At 41.9% G+C, this 19,868-nt stretch overlaps 1 protein-coding gene across 3 annotated transcripts in view; it reads left to right on the top strand.

Moving 5' to 3' along the window:
• LOC147013555 (uncharacterized) overlaps nt 1–19,868 on the top strand; it is a 35,195-nt gene that overhangs the window by 4,501 nt on the left and 10,826 nt on the right. For all 3 annotated transcript variants that reach the window (XR_015051371.1, XM_085855445.1, XM_085855446.1), the window contains exons 3-6: nt 7,014–7,171; nt 7,283–7,385; nt 15,004–15,080; nt 17,845–18,065. Coding sequence is in view for 2 of the 3 variants with exons in the window: in XM_085855445.1 (XP_085711571.1) it covers nt 7,014–7,171; nt 7,283–7,385; nt 15,004–15,080; nt 17,845–18,065 (559 nt within the window). In the remaining variant the exon portion in view is untranslated. The remainder of the gene's footprint in view (nt 1–7,013; nt 7,172–7,282; nt 7,386–15,003; nt 15,081–17,844; nt 18,066–19,868) is intronic.

Below are 19,868 nucleotides of genomic sequence, written 5' to 3'. Positions count from 1 at the left end.
TTGTTGTGTTGACTGACTGTCTGGACACAACTTTGAGGTTTTGGGTCCATTGATGTTGAGTAATCTACTGATGTGGACCTGCCACCGGAGTTGTGGATCCGCCGTTTGGAGAGGTTCTGGGCTGAAAGAATCGAAACCTCGATGATAAATGGTGTCTGGCTGATGATCCGGGCAGTTGGGAAATCAGTAAATTGATTATAAGTTAAGGTTATAACTTCAAATAAAATAGTTTATGTATGTACTTACCAGTACATAATATATCTATGTTCATGTGTTTATATGTGTGTGTGTGTGTGTGTGTGTGTGTGTGTGTGTGTGTGTGTGTGTGTGTGTGTGTGTGTGTGTGTGTGTGTGTGTGTGTGTGTGTGTGTGTGTGTGTGTGTGTGTGTGTGTGTGTGTGTGTGTGTGTCTTGTTCTGTCTGGCTTTTTTTCTTGGGTCAACGGTGCAGTAATTGGTGTTTATTTTGATGCTGCACTTCGAGGTTATCCTGCCAGCTCATAACAAGCCTATTTGGAGCTACATGCGACACCAACTTGTGTTATTAGTTCCACAACTCAGGAAACTCATTAGAACAGTCCTTCGATAGCCAAATAAATTTTTGTCAGAGTTTTCTATTTTAATCATCCGACTGTGGAACTCTTCCTTTCGATTCTCATCTCCAATGTGGGAAATAAATTACATCTCATGAGGTCAGTAATCAACCATTTGATTGTTAGAGGAGGCCATCCCATGTGGATGGCACCATCTTGAATGAAATGGCCTTTCACAGAGAATTCCAAATTAATTGAAACGGACGATCCAAAAGTTTGAAAAACCTTTCCAACTCCTGCGCTGAATAATTCATCCTTGTCGAGTGATCGACGGCTTTACAATTACATGACAATAGTCAGGCTTTATTGGAGAAACGAAGGAATAATTTAAGTGGATTGTTTTTTGATGTCACGGAAGTTTGGAATACCAGGAGTCTGTTTGGGATGAAACATGGTCCACAAATAACAATGTTTATAAACTCTGATGGATACGATGGGGGATAAAAAGTTATCCGAGCGAAATGCTCGCAGTAGTCCAAGATGGGAACATTATTACCTCCACCACCGAAGGTGAAGGAGGTTGTGTTTTCACCCCTTTTCTGTCTGTTTGTCTGTCTGTCTGTCTGTCTGTTTGTTTGTGTACAGGATATCTCAAAAAGTTGTGGACAGATTCAGACGAAACTTGGTGCACATGTTGGGTGCGTGACAAGGAAGAATTGATCCAATTGTGGTGAACATCCGAATCCGGATCTGATTATTTTTTTGAGTGATTCTTTACCTTCACCAAAGGGCGGAGGAGCTCTTTGTGAGCCAACGGCCATCCATATCTAGTGCCCAACTGTGTCTGCGGACGTCCTCCTGCAGTTGGGTTACTTCTTATTAGGAGGTTGGTGGCAGGATTTGCACTCCGGCCACCGTAAAACCTTCATTCTGCAAAACACAAAAACGCAAAGAAATCTGAAAACCCACTCTGTGGGAGTACCTCCTGTGCAGCTTCCCTTCGCAGGGCAGCTCACCGGATGACGGGATTGGGGCAAAGCCTTCATGACCCCCAATCTTTGATGATAAGAGGGAAACCACGCGGTAACATTCCCGGGTCAGATTGCAGGAGAGTGTGGCGGGGTAGTGCTGAGGTGTCGTCCACCAGACGGCGGTCTCCTTGGGTTAACCTGAAGTGGTCCCCTCGGGTGGGTGCCTGGAATGTCCTATCCCTACGAGAGGATGATCACGTGTCTCTGTTATCATCTGAGCTCAAATGTTTGGACATCAGGATTGCAACTCTCTCTGAGGTTCGGAGACCGGATTGCAGCAAGATAATGGTGGGTGGTTACACCTACTATTCGTCTGGTTGCTCTGATGGTTACCATTCCCAAGAAGTTGCTGGAGCTGTGTCCAATAAGCTGACCCCAATGATAATTGAGGTAACACCGGTCAACGAGCATATTATGAGACTAAGGATTCGTCACTCCTTAGGTGTCATTTCCCTGGTCTCTGTTTATGCTCCGACTGAGGCGAGTGATCTCACCGTGAAGGATGCATTCTACGCCACGCTCGAGTCTGTGGTTGATCAGTGCCCCAGACGAGATACGCTTTTTTTTTTTTTTTTTGTATACCTTGGTCGAGGCTCGTATGAGAGCTAACACACAACTCACAGCAAGGAGGCATGAGACAAGAGGGGCGGGAGTGGAAGGGACAAAACAGTGGGGAACAGACACATTAGGTGAACTGTGGAAGGGAGAGGGATGGGGATGGGACGGGGAACATGGCGAAGAGAAGATGGACATTACAGGGACTTTCAGGAAGGAAAGCAGGGGAATTGAAGGAAGTGGGCTTGGGTGGATTATCGGGGGTAGAAAAGATCAAGGATTTGGATGGGGGAAGATAAGAGGTGGTGGTGAACAGCTGTTTTGAAAGCCTGGAGGGAAGAATGGGAAAGAATAGAGTGAGGAAGTTTATTCCAAAGGCGGGAAAAAAGAGGAATGAAAGAGTGAAGATGAGCAGTGATTCGTGATTTTGGTAGTTTTACCAGAAGGGGGTTGTTGGCGGACCTTGAGCGCCCTGTGGAAATGTGGTGGGGACAAATCGCAGAGAGAGCAGGGGGGGCAAGGCTGGAGAGGAGATGGTAGAAGACAGAAAGACCACCGACCAACCTGCGGTGATTGAGTGAGAGGCCCAAAGACTCAGCTTCATTGCGGGAGATGCCGATGATCTTAAATGCCCTGGTTTTGACAGCGTGAAGCCGAGAAAGGTGGGAGGCAGGAGCACCAGCCCAGAGGGGAGAGCAGTACTCCATCAGGCTACGGACAAAAGCTTTGTAAGTGGTCAGGAGCTCAAGAGGGCCGAGCAAGGACAGCACGACGGAGGATTCCCAGTCGGCGACTGGCTTTTGAGGCGAGGTTGGAAATGTGACTTTCCCAGGAAAGGTCATGGCAGATAGTGAGACCTAGAAGCTTGAAAGAAAAGACTTCTTCCAGAGGATTGTTGAGAAAGTGGATGGGGGGGGTTTTGTAAACGGTCCTTTCGAAGAGACATAGTGAGAGTGTGAGATTTGTCTGGATTGAAAGACATGTTCCACGTGTTGGACCAGTTTGTGATTTTATCCAGATCTGCAGTGAGTGAAGAAGCTGCTGCTTGCCGGTCTGAGGGATGACAGATGGTACGGCAGAGGGTGGAGTCGTCGGCAAAGAGAAATAGAGGATTTTCCAGAGAGTCCGAGAGATCATTGATGAAAACCAGAAAAAGAACAGGGCCCAGAACGCTACCTTGAGGAACTCCAGCCTGCACAGGAAGAGGGGATGAAAGAACTCCATTTAGGGGCACACGTTGACTGCGACAGGAGAGGAAGTCTGCGAGCCATGAGTGGAGATGGCCTTGAATACCATGGGAAGAGAGTTTGGTGAGTAGGGCAGGGTGCCAGACTGTGTCAAAAGCACGTGATATGTCCAGGGATACGTCTCGGATTTCCTGTCTGGCATTGAGGACCTCCATCCATTGATGGGAGAGCAGTAGCAGCATATCCAGGGTAGAGTGACCTGGTCTGAAACCAAATTGATGATTGGAAATCAAGCCATTGGAGAAGAGGAAGGATTTCATATCTGAGGAGATGATGGATTCCATCACCTTGCTGATGATTGGGAGAAGGCTGATTGGTCTGTAGTTACAGGGATCTGTTTTTGCACCTTTTTTATGCAGGGCAGTGATGTTAGCAGATTTCCAAGCAGATGGCAGATGACCTTGGGCAAATGAGAGGGTGAATAGAACAGAGAGTGGGTGAGCAAGAGCAGAAGAGCAGGCTTTGAGGACACGTGGGCTGATGCCGTCTGGACCGGTTGCAGAATCTGACTCGAGGTTTGAAAGCAAGCTCTCCACCTTGTCAGGAGAAAAGGATACAGAGTCCAGGGACAGTTGGGTGCGACTGAGTAAAGTGGGTAGAGATAGTGATGGGTTTAGGACACAAGATTTAGCTGCAAACACCAAGTTTAGACATTCAGCTTTATCACGTGTGGAATCAGCAGTGCGGCCATTTGAGGTAAGGGAAGGGATGGAGGGGGAACATACACCAGAAACAGATTTGATTAAACGCCACCAGGATTTTGAGGAGGGAGAGAGGTTTGAGAGCTCAGACTTGAGATGAGAAAGATGTTGTTTTCTGGCTCTCCTGAGGGTAGATACACACTTGTTCCGAGCTTTATGGAAAGAACTGAGATTGCCCTCAGTTGGGTTTGCTTTCCATGAGGCAAAGGCAAGTTGTTTCAGGACAACTGCCTCGCCACAAGCTTCAGTAAACCAAGGGCGGGAGGAAGGGTAAGACAACTGAACACGAGAGGGGATAAATCTGTGCATGAGGGAGAGCAAGTTTCTTTGAAAGAATTCCCAGGATGAGTTGATGTTTGAGAAAGTAGTGATAGGAGACCAGTCTGTCAGTTTGATGGCTGCTCGGAGACCCTGCCAGTCGGCTTGAGTGAAATGCCAGACTCGACGGCGGTGAGGTGGTTCTCTGATAACAGCCAGAGAGATGTCCACTTTAACAAGTACGTGGTCAGAAGAACCAATTGGAGCGAAGGAAGAGCAGCAGATATTGTCAGGGAAATTTGTCAAAATCAGATCCAGAAGAGATGGAGTACCATTGGTTGGGATCCGGGTCGGGAAGTTGACCGATTGAGTCAGTCCCAATGAGTCGCAGAAAGCTTTTGCTGAGGTGCCATGGCAGGTGAGAGAGGTACCCACACCTAGCCAACTGGCGTGATGACAATTGAAGTCACCACATAAGAAGAAGAGAGAGTTTGGATGAGAAGATAGAAGATGGTCCATGTTTTCGGATAGTGAGGTGTAGATGGAGTCATCACTGTTTGGTGGACGGTACAGTACACATATAAACATGAGGTGGGAGTGGAGGGGAAGCCGAAGCCAGAGGTATTCCTGGGGGTGTGGGGGAGTGAGAGCAGTGCATGGAGAGTGAGGAATAGAGTCTTTGATGAAGAGAGCAACACCTCCACCAGGACGAGGCTCAGGTCTGTCATACCGTAAGAGGGAGTCTTGGGGGATTTAGTCTAGTCTTGTGGGATTTCAATGCATCGACTGGAACTGATAGGACGGTTATGAGGTGTGTGTTGGTCCCCATGGGTCTGGAACTGTGAACCAGAATAGCAGTAAGTTCCTTGACTTTGCAAGAAGTCATGGACTTAGGGTGGCTGGTTCATGGTTTCAGCGCCCACAAGCTCATCGCTGGACTTGGTATTCCAACGCTGGCGGTGTGGCAAAGGAGAATGACCATGTCCTCGTTGATGGTCGCTGAAGGATTATCCAGAACTGCAGGGTCTACCGGAGTGCTCAGTTCCTCAATAATGACCACCGGCTTGTTGTAGCAACTCTTAAGTTGCACCTTAAATCCAGGAGAATGGTACCATCCCAGCCTAGGCTGGATGTTCGCTAGCTCAATGATGAGAGGGTAGCTGAGGTGTTTTCGAACAGGCTGGGTGGAGATTTGGGGGTCTGGGTGCTTTGGGGGAACCTGAAGAGTTGTGGAGCGCCTTTAAGACCACCGTCCTTGATGTTGCCAGTCAATGTCTTGGAACTCACCGAAGGGCAAAGAAGAATTTTGTCTCAAGGGACACTGGATACCATTGACCAGAGTCGCAGGGCCAGGCTGAAAGGCAGAGCTGAGCTGTTCAGGGAACTGAGGTGTAAAACTGGACGCGCACTGAGGGTGGACAAGGAGGCCTATGTGCGAGTTATCTGTGAGGGGGTAGAGCATCACCTGTGGTCAAGGGATTTTCGTCCTGCTTACAGGGGAATTCGCGCATTGTGTTCATCCAAACCCATCCCTCGGAGCACTACAGTTGGAGCAGAGAGTGGTAGGCTCTTGACAGAGGAGTCTGAAGTGGAGGCCCGCTGGGCCGGTTACTTTGAGCGGTTGTACCAGGCTGATCCCCCAGCTGTCGAGTTGGACGTCAATGGTGTCACATTCCCTATTGCTGACCCTCCAATCAACTGTGGTCCACCTTTATTTGTAGAAACATGGGCTGCGGTGAACTGATTGAAACGGGGTAAAGCTCCAGGGATCTGCGGCATCCATGCTGAACTTCTCAATGCTGGTGGAAATGCTGCACTCGTGTCATTGCATGCAGTTCTGTGCTCTGCCTGGAACACAGGCATCATCCCAACTGATTGGAAGAGGGGTCTTGTTGTCCCTCTCTGGAAAGGAAAGGGTGATCGCCAAGACTGCAACAACTACCGAGGGGTGACGCTGCTCTGGCGCATGCTCCCATAACCTAACCTTACCTGGGAGATAGGGCTAAACCGATACGTAACAGGATATCTCAAAAACTTGGTTGCTGATGCGGATGAAACTTGGTGGACATGTTCGGTGTGTGGCAAAGACGAATTGTCTCAATTTTGGTGAAGATCCAAATTTGTATCTGGATATGATAGTTATTTAATTTTTCAAGTATTCTTCACCATTGTGAGATGGGGCCAAAAACGAAACAAAGCATGATATTTCAAAAATTAATTGGGCACGATATGTTCTCATGGATCAGGTATTACGTGGCTGAGGTACGCGCTTTCCCAAGCACCCTTCGAGTTCAATTTTGTAAGCGTTGGGTTCGCGGCCTGTTGGTGCTCCCATCTGAAGCCCTGGCTCATAATCCCCGTTTCACCACTTTGTTTGTTTGCTTGTAAATTACCATCTTGTCCTCTAATATCCATGTAATTGATGTAAAAGTGCACTAATGTCTATTCATGTCTTTGTCCTGCAATCTACATGTGATGTATGGGCAAGCTCCTCCATGTGCCTGAGATCACTTTAAAAACAAAACAACAAAGTATATATATTTATATATGTGTTTCTCTTTTTTTAATATGTGCCTGGTTATTATGTTTCTTTTTATTTTTGGTGTGTCTTGGAGCATTGCAAGTATTTTTGGTGTTTCTTGGAGTATTGCAAGTAGCTGTGGACTGGCCTTGCTGTTTGTGTTACCAAGCTGGCGAGGTGACAAGTGGCAGAGCCAGGTTCAACAGAAGGCGCAACATGCCCGCCACTTGGCTGCTCTTCTGTGCCAGGAGCTGGCAGACGGTGAAGGCACCATATGTCCTCACAAGGAAGACACCGGCGAGGTTGAGGAGGAACCCATTCTCGTGGGTAAGACGACAACTGAAAGGCAAAAATGTGTTGCTTCAAATTGCAAATCAGCTGCAGCAGGTTTAGCCAAAGTCGAGCGCCGGTCACCTGTTCTGCAATCTCATTTGACAGACGATTGGGACGAACTATGGTGCGAGTCCTTACTCATACCGACAGCATCTTTGGACGCAGCACACACCATGGTCAGGCTCGGTTTGTGCACTCACTGCCACAGGTAAAGACCACACACACCGCCGAATGAAATGGAGCAAATAACCAATGAACTGGATAAATGACAAGCCAAACACCTATTCTGACGAGAAGGGCTCTCGGTTGACCCTGTACCTCCGCCAGGCTGATTAATTTACGGTTTATGTCCTACTGATAGGCCGGATCTGGATTCGGACCTGAATGAAAGTCTGAATGGCTTGTTATGGTCACCTAACCAACTCATCCACCAAGTTTCGACGGAATCCGTCCACAACTTTTTGAGATATCGTGATATATATCATTGTGGCCCAAACACTCAATGGTGACCAATCACTTTTTTAAAAAAATTCTCAGATCCGGATCCGGAAATTCACCAAAATCGAAGCAATTCTTCCTGGTAGCATACCCAACCTGCCCACCAAGTTTCGTCTGAATCCGTCAACAACTTTTTGATATATTTTGTTGGCTTATCTTGAAGCATTTCATCACATCGTGCAAACAAGATGGAAATGCGTTTGATGGATTGACCGTAATGTGTATTTTTTTTTTAATATGCTGATTGTTCAAGTCAAATGTGGACTAAATTGAGTAGATATGTATCCTGAGGTCAATTTTTTTTTCAATATTCTGTAAATGCATGTTTGAATCGACTGCTCTGGATTATTCTCAGATATCTGATAAAATTAACCAACTTTTTTCGTCCTTCAATCAAAATAATCTAAAAATTTAAAAAATATCTTCACTTTGAGAGTGGAAAGGGCTGGCAGGTGACCGAGAGATGCGATGCTCGACTCACAGCCGTCTCACCTGGGTTAAATTCCCGACCCTGCTATAAACTGTCATCCTGGTGTCTCGCAGGCAGGGCAAGGCATCAATGCATGCGCCGTCCCTCGGATGGACGATAAACTTGGCGTCCCAACTGCCAGCATTTGTTAGAGACGTGAAACATCCTACGGTGCCCTTCGTGGCATGAACCAATCACAAACTCCTGCCATAATCTACAGGGGGAACTGAATCAGTGGCACAGCTGTGCTCCCAGCAATGATGCAGTGACCAGCCACAGGCTGCATACGTAATGATAATGGAGAATGCAAGAAAGTGATGGTTATTCTTTAACTTGTATGTCCACGTTGCAGCCTCTTTAATAGTTTATAACGATTGGTACATTATGGTGTAGTTGTACTCGAAGAGCAAAATTGTGGCCTTGAGAGTCTCTCTGGCTGGTTTTGAAACAATTTTCGACCATATCACATTTAAACCATAGCCTCACCACATAATGTTTGGATTTTATTGTTTAGACCATATCACATTTATACCATAGCGTCACCATATAATGTCTGGGATTTTTGTTTAGACCATATCACATTTATACCATAGCGTCACTATATAATGTCTGTGGTTTTTTGGTTGGACCATATCACATTTATACCATAGCCTCACCATATAATGTCTGGGGTTTTTTGTTTAGACCATATCACATTTATACCATAGCGTCACCATATAATGTCTGGGATTTTATTGTTTAGACCATATCACATTTAAACCATGGCCTCACCATATAATGTTTGGATTTTATTGTTTAGACCATATCACATTTATACCATAGCGTCACCATATAATGTCTGGGATTTTTTGTTTATACCATGTCACATTTATACCATAGCCTCACCACATAATGTTTGGATTTTATTGTTTAGACCATATCACATTTATACCATAGCGTCACCATATAATGTCTGGGGTTTTTTGTTTAGACCATATCACATTTAAACCATAGCCTCAGAACATAATGTTTGGATTTTTTTGTTTAGACCAAATCACATTTATACCATAGCCTCACCATATAATGTCTGTGGTTTTTTGGTTGGACCATATCACATTTATACCATAGCCTCACCATATAATGTCTGGGGTTTTTTGTTTAGACCATATCACATTTATACCATAGCCTCACCACATAATGTTTGGATTTTATTGTTTAGACCATATCACATTTATACCATAGCCTCACCATATAATGTCTGGGGTTTTTTGGTTGGACCATATCACATTTATACTATAGCCTCACCATATAATGTTTGGGGTTTTTTTGTTTGGACCATATCACATTTATACCATAGCCTCACCATATAATGTCTGGGGTTTTTTGGTTGGACCATATCACATTTATACCATAGCCTCACCACATAATGTTTGGGTTTTTTTGTTTAGACCATATCACATTTATGCCATAGCCTCACCATATAATGTTTGGGGTTTTTTTTGTTTGGACCATATCACATTTAAACCATAGCCTCACCATATAATGTTTGGGGTTTTTTTGTTTGGACCATATCACATTTATACCATAGCCTCACCATATAATGTCTGGGGTTTTTTTGTTAAGACCATATCACATTTATACCATAGCCTCACCATATAATGTCTGGGGTTTTTTTGTTAAGACCATATCACATTTAAACCATATCCTCACCATATAATGTTTGAGTTTTTTTGTTTCGACCATATCACACTCATACCATCACCTCACCACATAATGTTTGGATTTTTTTGTTTAGACCATATCACATTTATACCATAGCCTCACCATATAATGTCTGTGTTTTTTTTGTTTTGACCCTATCACATTTAAACCATAGCCTCACCACTTAATGTCTGTGTTTTTTTGTTTAGACCATATCACATTAAGACCATAACATCACCATATAATATTTGGGTTTTTTGTTTCAACTATATCACATTTAAACCATAGCCTCACCATATAATGTCTGGGGTTTTTTGTTTAGACCATATCACATTTATACCATAGCCTCACCATATAATGTTTGGGGTTTTTTGTTTAGACCATATCACATTTATACCATAGCCTCACCATATAATATTTGGGTTTTTTGTTTCAACTATATCACATTTATACCATAGCCTCACCATATAATGTCTGGGGTTTTTTGGTTGGACCATATCACATTTATACCATAGCCTCACCATATAATATTTGGGTTTTTTGTTTCAACTATATCACATTTAAACCATAGCCTCACCATATAATGTCTGGGGTTTTTTGTTTAGACCATATCACATTTATACCATAGCCTCACCATATAATGTTTGGGGTTTTTTGTTTTGACCATATCACATTTAAACCACAGCATCACCATATAATGTTGGGGTTTTTTGTTTAGACCATATCACATTTATACCATAGCCTCACCATATAATGTCTGGGGTTTTTTGGTTGGACCATATCACATTTATACCATAGCCTCACCACATAATGTTGGGGTTTTTTGTTTAGACCATATCACATTTATACCATAGCCTCACCATATAATGTCTGGGGTTTCTTGGTTGGACCATATCACATTTATACCATAGCCTCACCACATAATGTTTGGGGTTTTTTGTTTAGACCATATCACATTTATACCATAGCCTCACCATATAATGTTTGGGTTTTTTTGTTTTGACCATATCACATTTAAACCACAGCATCACCATATAATGTTTGGGGTTTTTTGATTAGACCATATCACATTTAAACCACAGCATCACCATATAATGTTTGGGGTTTTTTGTTTAGACCATATCACATTTATACCATAGCCTCACCATATAATGTCTGGGGTTTTTTGGTTGGACCATATCACATTTATACCATAGCCTCACCACATAATGTCTGGGTTTTTTTGTTAAGACCATATCACATTTAAACCATATCCTCACCATATAATGTTTGAGTTTTTTTGTTTCGACCATATCACACTCATACCATCACCTCACCACATAATGTTTGGATTTTTTTGTTTAGACCATATCACATTTATACCATAGCCTCACCATATAATGTCTGTGTTTTTTTTGTTTTGACCCTATCACATTTAAACCATAGCCTCACCACTTAATGTCTGTGTTTTTTTGTTTAGACCATATCACATTAAGACCATAACATCACCATATAATATTTGGGTTTTTTGTTTCAACTATATCACATTTAAACCATAGCCTCACCATATAATGTCTGGGGTTTTTTGTTTAGACCATATCACATTTATACCATAGCCTCACCATATAATGTTTGGGGTTTTTTGTTTTGACCATATCACATTTAAACCACAGCATCACCATATAATGTTTGGGGTTTTTGTTTAGACCATATCACATTTATACCATAGCCTCACCATATAATGTTTGGGGTTTTTTGTTTAGACCATATCACATTTATACCATAGCCTCACCATATAATGTTTGGGGTTTTTTGTTTAGACCATATCACATTTATACCATAGCCTCACCATATAATATTTGGGTTTTTTGTTTCAACTATATCACATTTAAACCATAGCCTCACCATATAATGTCTGGGGTTTTTTGTTTAGACCATATCACATTTATACCATAGCCTCACCATATAATGTTTGGGGTTTTTTGTTTAGACCATATCACATTTATACCATAGCCTCACCATATAATATTTGGGTTTTTTGTTTCAACTATATCACATTTAAACCACAGCATCACCATATAATGTTGGGGTTTTTTGTTTAGACCATATCACATTTATACCATAGCCTCACCATATAATGTCTGGGGTTTTTTGGTTGGACCATATCACATTTATACCATAGCCTCACCACATAATGTTGGGGTTTTTTGTTTAGACCATATCACATTTATACCATAGCCTCACCATATAATGTCTGGGGTTTCTTGGTTGGACCATATCACATTTATACCATAGCCTCACCATATAATGTTTGGGTTTTTTTGTTTTGACCATATCACATTTAAACCACAGCATCACCATATAATGTTTGGGGTTTTTTGATTAGACCATATCACATTTAAACCACAGCATCACCATATAATGTTTGGGGTTTTTTGTTTAGACCATATCACATTTATACCATAGCCTCACCATATAATGTTTGGGTTTTTTTGTTTTGACCATATCACATTTAAACCACAGCATCACCATATAATGTTTGGGGTTTTTTGATTAGACCATATCACATTTAAACCACAGCATCACCATATAATGTTTGGGGTTTTTTGTTTATACCATATCACATTTATACCATAGCCTCACCATATAATGTCTGGGGTTTTTTGGTTGGACCATATCACATTTATACCATAGCCTCACCACATAATGTCTGGGTTTTTTTTGTTAAGACCATATCACATTTAAACCATATCCTCACCATATAATGTTTGAGTTTTTTTGTTTCGACCATATCACACTCATACCATCACCTCACCACATAATGTTTGGATTTTTTTGTTTAGACCATATCACATTTATACCATAGCCTCACCATATAATGTCTGTGTTTTTTTTGTTTTGACCCTATCACATTTAAACCATAGCCTCACCACTTAATGTCTGTGTTTTTTTGTTTAGACCATATCACATTAAGACCATAACATCACCATATAATATTTGGGTTTTTTGTTTCAACTATATCACATTTAAACCATAGCCTCACCATATAATGTCTGGGGTTTTTTGTTTAGACCATATCACATTTATACCATAGCCTCACCATATAATGTTTGGGGTTTTTTGTTTTGACCATATCACATTTAAACCACAGCATCACCATATAATGTTTGGGGTTTTTGTTTAGACCATATCACATTTATACCATAGCCTCACCATATAATGTTTGGGGTTTTTTGTTTAGACCATATCACATTTATACCATAGCCTCACCATATAATATTTGGGTTTTTTGTTTCAACTATATCACATTTAAACCATAGCCTCACCATATAATGTCTGGGGTTTTTTGTTTAGACCATATCACATTTATACCATAGCCTCACCATATAATGTTTGGGGTTTTTTGTTTTGACCATATCACATTTAAACCACAGCATCACCATATAATGTTTGGGGTTTTTGTTTAGACCATATCACATTTATACCATAGCCTCACCATATAATGTTTGGGGTTTTTTGTTTAGACCATATCACATTTATACCATAGCCTCACCATATAATATTTGGGTTTTTTGTTTCAACTATATCACATTTAAACCATAGCCTCACCATATAATGTCTGGGGTTTTTTGTTTAGACCATATCACATTTATACCATAGCCTCACCATATAATGTTTGGGGTTTTTTGTTTTGACCATATCACATTTAAACCACAGCATCACCATATAATGTTGGGGTTTTTTGTTTAGACCATATCACATTTATACCATAGCCTCACCATATAATGTCTGGGGTTTTTTGGTTGGACCATATCACATTTATACCATAGCCTCACCACATAATGTTGGGGTTTTTTGTTTAGACCATATCACATTTATACCATAGCCTCACCATATAATGTCTGGGGTTTCTTGGTTGGACCATATCACATTTATACCATAGCCTCACCACATAATGTTTGGGGTTTTTTGTTTAGACCATATCACATTTATACCATAGCCTCACCATATAATGTTTGGGTTTTTTTGTTTTGACCATATCACATTTAAACCACAGCATCACCATATAATGTTTGGGGTTTTTTGATTAGACCATATCACATTTAAACCACAGCATCACCATATAATGTTTGGGGTTTTTTGTTTAGACCATATCACATTTATACCATAGCGTCACCATATAATGTTTGGGTTTTTTTGCTTCATGGTGCAGCCACTTTTGTTGTTTATTATTATTAAACAATTATTAAACGCATAATTGTTTCTATTCAACATTTTCACTCCAAAAGGATAAATTTTAATTTTTACACCCACGTTGTTTTACCCCGAGAGACGTCCTGGCAGCACAATTTGCAGGTAGCAATCGTAGCATATCAGAATCTGTCGTGACATTCATTGAGGCGACGTCGGTCCGCAGTGTGGCATGAAGCGCGACCATATGTGACATTGTGTTGATCTATTTGCTTTAGTGATTGTTTAAAAAAACAAAAACATGTAACCTTTGATACAGTGCAGTGATGTGACGTGTTGAGCCTTGTCATTCTGAGAAATGCAAATTATAAAATCCCTCAAGAAGATGACTTGATCGTCTTGAAACACAAAACAATGTTTCCATATTTGTATGTGTGCAGTTTTGATAATTTATTTCCATGCTGATGTTGTTTTAATGTTGCCAATATTTCATTCACAAGGCTGACAGGATGGCCGATGTCCTCCGAGGCTTCGAGGAATACACGTCACTCGCCTCGAAGTTGTCTCGCCTGGGTTTGATTCCAGGCCCAGCGATAAACTGCCATCCTGGTGCTTCACAGGCAGTGTGAATCATCAATGTGTGTGCAGTCCTTCGGATGGACGTTAAACTGGGCGTGTCCTGTCTGCCAGAGTTCGATCAAATGGTGGCGTTTCTGAAGAGGAGGCGAGCTATCGCCGGCACCATGAACAAATTACAAATTCCTGCTCTAACCAGCAGAGGGCACTGCATCAGCGGCACTGCCGTGCCCTCGGACACAGCCGCAGCCTTATGCGACATACGAACGAACGATTTCATTCACATTAACTTGTTCCCCTTTGTGTTTTTTAAACATGAATACCAAGTACTGTCGGCCTAAATTCCAGTTGTTCGTGACCATAATTGCTCTCTGACTTAGCACGTTCGTGATGATGTGTGCATTGTGGATCACAATGGTCTTCTATTGTACAGGCGGAGAAACAGGACAGAACGCATGGGAAGGACAAGCCAATCTGTGAGGATCTCGCTTACAGACAGGATGACTTACGGTAAGATATGTATTGCTTAGATGCTCATCAGTGAAACTTCAACATATGACTACTATCACAACTACCATGACTACAATGGCACAAATCAATCCCACCTTCTTGTGGAGTCTGTTGCAGAAGTTTTCCACACCTCTCTATCTCGAAGATCCTCTCTCACGTTCCTCTCCGCCATGTCCTTCCATTTCAATTTTGGTCTTGCGCTTCTCCTTCTGCCACCTGTGTCGACAACAAAGGCCTGTCTGAGCACATCCCCCTCCTCCATCCTGAGCACCATGCATCAACTAACCCAGACTTGTCTCCCATACCTTCTCGCTGGTCCCTTACTCCTGATATTCTTATTCCTCTTCCTATATCTCGTCTCCTTTCTTGATCCCTCGGCCTCCGTTCCATACACACTTACAAATTAGTCTTATTACTACTAGTACATGCCCGTACGTGCGTGGCCGTACATGGAAAAAAAATCTTTCAAACCGCGTGCCAGAAACAATCACTCAGGCTGTTCCTTCGCTCTCGCGTGGCTGTACGTGCGTGGCCGTACGTGCAACCCCCCCCCCCCCAAAAAAAATTGCAAACAACCACACAGGCCGTTCCCTCGCTCTCGTAAACGACAACTGGATTGGGGCTTTGTGTTTATCTATAAATGCGCATAAGAAATCGAGAAATCATTAGAATACATTAAGTCATCACTATCCGGAAGTGGTGCGTGTCCGTGCGAAATGTTCACATGCATTCCACGAATTATCGCTTGCATTGAAGTAACAACTGCTGTGATACTTACACACACAGAGTTAATTAAAATCAAGTTTACCTCCCTGTCTTTGCTTGCCATGACATTCGCTGCCATTGACCATTGCCACTCTGACGCCACGGTAACTAAATGGCGCCCTTTCCCCATCGGCCACGCCTACGCAGCAACGTGTCTTGTAAATGGCCATAACTTGGGAATCACTTGTCCGATTAATATCAAACCTTGAAAAGACACATACTCAGGTCCCGAGCAATATACCTGGCAAGTTTCAATTAGATTCGACCAGTGGTTGTCGAGAAACAGCGGACACACACACACACACACACACACACACACACATATTGCTGGAATTATAGATAGATGTTGTACCTCTCCACAAAACTTCATAGCACTTCACATACCTCTCTCAACATGTGGTTGAGATAATTCATTATATTCACCAAATGAAGGAAGACAAAGATCCACGAATGACTAACCTCTGCGGGAAGTGAAGTAACGCTGATGTTTCAGGCGTTAACCCTTCGTCGCAGCAAAAGCTTTGCTAATGCCTGAAACGTCAGTCTTACTTTGCTTCCCACTGCGGTCTGTGCACCCTTTAGCAACCTTACGTTTGTAAAACATCAACTGAGAGAGATTGTTTCATGATTTGATCAGTGTCTTGAGTTGGAATCTTTTGTTGTTTCATCCCACCAACAATGAGTTTCTTTGCCAAACCCCTGTAATATAGTTGTTTGGTCAGGTTCTCATCTTCATAGATCATGTGGTCTGACAGCCATATTAGATCGAAATAAAACCATCAAAATTATTCTTCTCTGAAACCGCTCAACCAATCGATGCCAAACTTTACACATGTGATCGGCTACCCATGATGAATTCAATTTTATAAAAATGACTTCATCAGTCATGTGGTCTGGCCACCATATTGGATCAGAGCACAAACCTTTAAGATTCATCTTTTCTGAAACGGCTTAACCGATCCATGCAATACTTTAAATATGTGATCAACTCCACATTAGGGGAAAAAAAATGTTTGACAACATCAGTGACATGGTCTGGCAGCCATGTTGGATCAAAGTGAAAACCTTTTAAGATTCTTCTGCTCTGATGCTGCTTAACTGACCAATGCGAAACTTTAGATGTCATTGCCTACCGAGAGGAAATATAGTTTGATAGAAATGGCATCATCCTTGGAATGGGCAACTTGGTCCCCGGCATCACTGCTCGCAGCTTTAATTATTATCCCATCCCCCGCACCACGGGAGATGGGGTTTTGCAATTGTGTGTGCGTGCGTGTGCGTCTGTCTGTCTGTCTGGGCCGTAACTTTTTTTTTTAACCATTTGAGCTTTTGTCATCAAATTTTCAAACAAAGATTTCTTATGAGAATATGGAGAAAACAAATTAATAATTTGGTCAAAAGGTCAAAGGTCAGCACCACAGAAGATCATTAATTTTCATCCGATTGACCTGAAATTTAAACAAATTGCATATTGGGTCACTGGATAGGTTCACCAAGCAAAAGCTCGAAGCCGATTGTTTTTTTTTTTTAGATCAAAATGTCAAGGTTGCATAAAATCGTCAATTTACATCTGATTCACTTGAAATTTGAGCAGGGTTTGCATATTGGGTCACTGAAGCCTATTGCTTTTGAGGTCAAAAGGTCAAAGTTGCCGAAAATTGTCAATTTGTTTTGTATTCTATCAGCTGTTTTTGTCATTTTTAGCATGCGGAAGAAAAGTCTGAATACAGAGCGGATGCTGATGGGATTTGCATTTTCAGATGCTTTCTAGTTATTATTGTTGTTATTTATTTATTCCCCAAATGTTGGATACCAGTTCAGTGAATGCTTTGATGCCCCATCTTGGCAGTGCCTCGACCTAAAGTAGTACGACGGAATGTTCTTTGTTCTAGATAAAACCATTTTCAAGAATATGAATCGAAGAAGAAAAAAATATGTTTTCCAAGTCCGCATGGTGTGATTACTAAAACGTTTTCACCATCATCCATACTTTCCACAGCCATTGCTACCAACAAAGAACTGAAGAAAAGTGCACCTGAACCCCCAGCTCTACCACCGAATCATCCTGAACCTAAGGGCGAGGGTCTTGCTTGGCTTGGTAGGGCAACAGCAACTCCAGCATGCAAGGATCTGACATGGGTGACAGGGGCACCTGCCAAGCCTGTGGTCAGCCAGCCAAGCCGCTCTTCGACAAAGGATCCTCTGCTTCATGTACCCAAGGTAAAGTATGGCCTGAAGAGCAATTTGATGTTTTATGAAAACCTCCACTGAGACATGAACATCACAAACAACAGGTTATTGAGAAAAAACCTTACGAAGCCAAAAAATTGATTAATAAGCAATCAACTTTTTTTCATGTTCATTATTCCTTCAGTGTTGTTTTTTTTTTCATCCTACATAAGATTAACCCGAAAACAAATTCCGACGACATCCTCCCTCGCTTAATGGAGAAATGCATTGATAGATTTGCACCATGAGAGATAAAATATTTGTTCCTTGTTAAAACAAGGACAAATGTGTCCAAGAGCAGCGTCCTAAAGGTTTTGTAGGCTAAAAAAAAAAAAAAAAAAAACAACTTCCGACATTTCATCACGTGCCTTGATTAAGCCAATAGCGAGACCCGTCATAGTGTATTTACGTATTTACGAAATGTAGTGTATTTACGAAATAAATAATGTATTTACGAATTCACAATACATTAAATTGAATAATCTTTAAATAGTAACGTGAACTTTTCGAAACTTTAAAGCAAATGTCCGAATATATTTAAAAGTTCATGATAGACGCTCTCAAAAGGCACCCTCAATGCGAGGATGTGTACAAGTGTTTAGTATTTAAGGAGATCCAGATTGTGTATATAAAAGAGTCGAGTCCTAATATAAAGCTTTTGTCTTAACAAGAAGAAGAACAAGAACAAGAACAAGAACAAGAACAACAACAACAACAACAAGAACAACGCCGAGCTCTCTTTACAGATTCTGAGAGAAGCTTTCCTGCCATAAACAAATGGCTCAGGTGTGGGGCAGGATTGCAATAAAGTGTGTTGTTGTGAACCCAGTGCCAAGCATCAGACTTTAGTGATTTGTCTTTAAGGTCCAAAATAATAATAATTTTAATCCTCTCATTTGACTCTTTAAAAAAAAAAATTTTTTAGCAAACGTCATGCTTTTGGTGAAAGAGTGGTGAAAGCAAACAATGAATGCTATTGGGATGGCCTTGATGAAACCAGAATAATAACATCGATCAAAATCCATTAAAGGTGTACTATAAACATGGGAATAAAAAAGGAGATCCAGAAAAGAGCAATTCTGTCCAGCCAGCCTACATGGATCCAGCCCCACACGATACATATCCACGTCTCGAGTGTATTGGAGGTTTCTTGAGGTTTTGTTTTTTTTTTCTCCTGCAGACAGAGGAGAGAAGAACGACTAGAAGAGGTGCATTAAAAAACTCAATAGAGACAACAATGGCACTCAGTAGAGTGCACACCTCCACCAGGCTGAACAGTTTACGTTTCCTATTCCACTGATAGGCCAGATCTGCATCCGTACCTTAACCAAAATCGAATCGGCTTGTTCTTGTCACCTACCCAACTCCAACTCGTCCACTAGTTTGATAACAATCCGTCCACAACCTTTTTGAGATATCGTGCGATACAGTTTATCGTTTTTGGCCCCATCTCTCAATGGTGAAGAATCATGACCGACACAATTTTAAAAAGTCTCGTATCTGGATTTGGATTCGGATCGTCACCAAAATGTCATCCATTCATTCTTGTCACACCCCCAACCTGTCCACCAAGTTTCGTCCGAATCCGTCGATACGCACGCACACATTTCAGGACGTTTTCACTTCACGGACGACCACTCTGGTGAGCGAGATGATTCTTCCCCCTCCCCCTTAATGATCTGTTGGGTACCCTTGTCTGTGTTTAGCTGTAAGTAAGTCAACCCCCGATAAGCATCTGCTCTTTGTCTCTTTCCTGGCATTTTGATTGATTTTGCTTTGAAATTCATTAATTTA

The sequence above is a fragment of the Eptatretus burgeri genome, chromosome 14, assembly GCF_056783735.1.
Source record: "Eptatretus burgeri isolate ZD-2024b chromosome 14, Ebu_testis_v1, whole genome shotgun sequence".
Taxonomy (NCBI): domain Eukaryota; kingdom Metazoa; phylum Chordata; class Myxini; order Myxiniformes; family Myxinidae; genus Eptatretus; species Eptatretus burgeri.
Note: the sequence above shows the minus strand (reverse complement) of the source record. Positions and strands in the feature narration are given on the sequence as shown.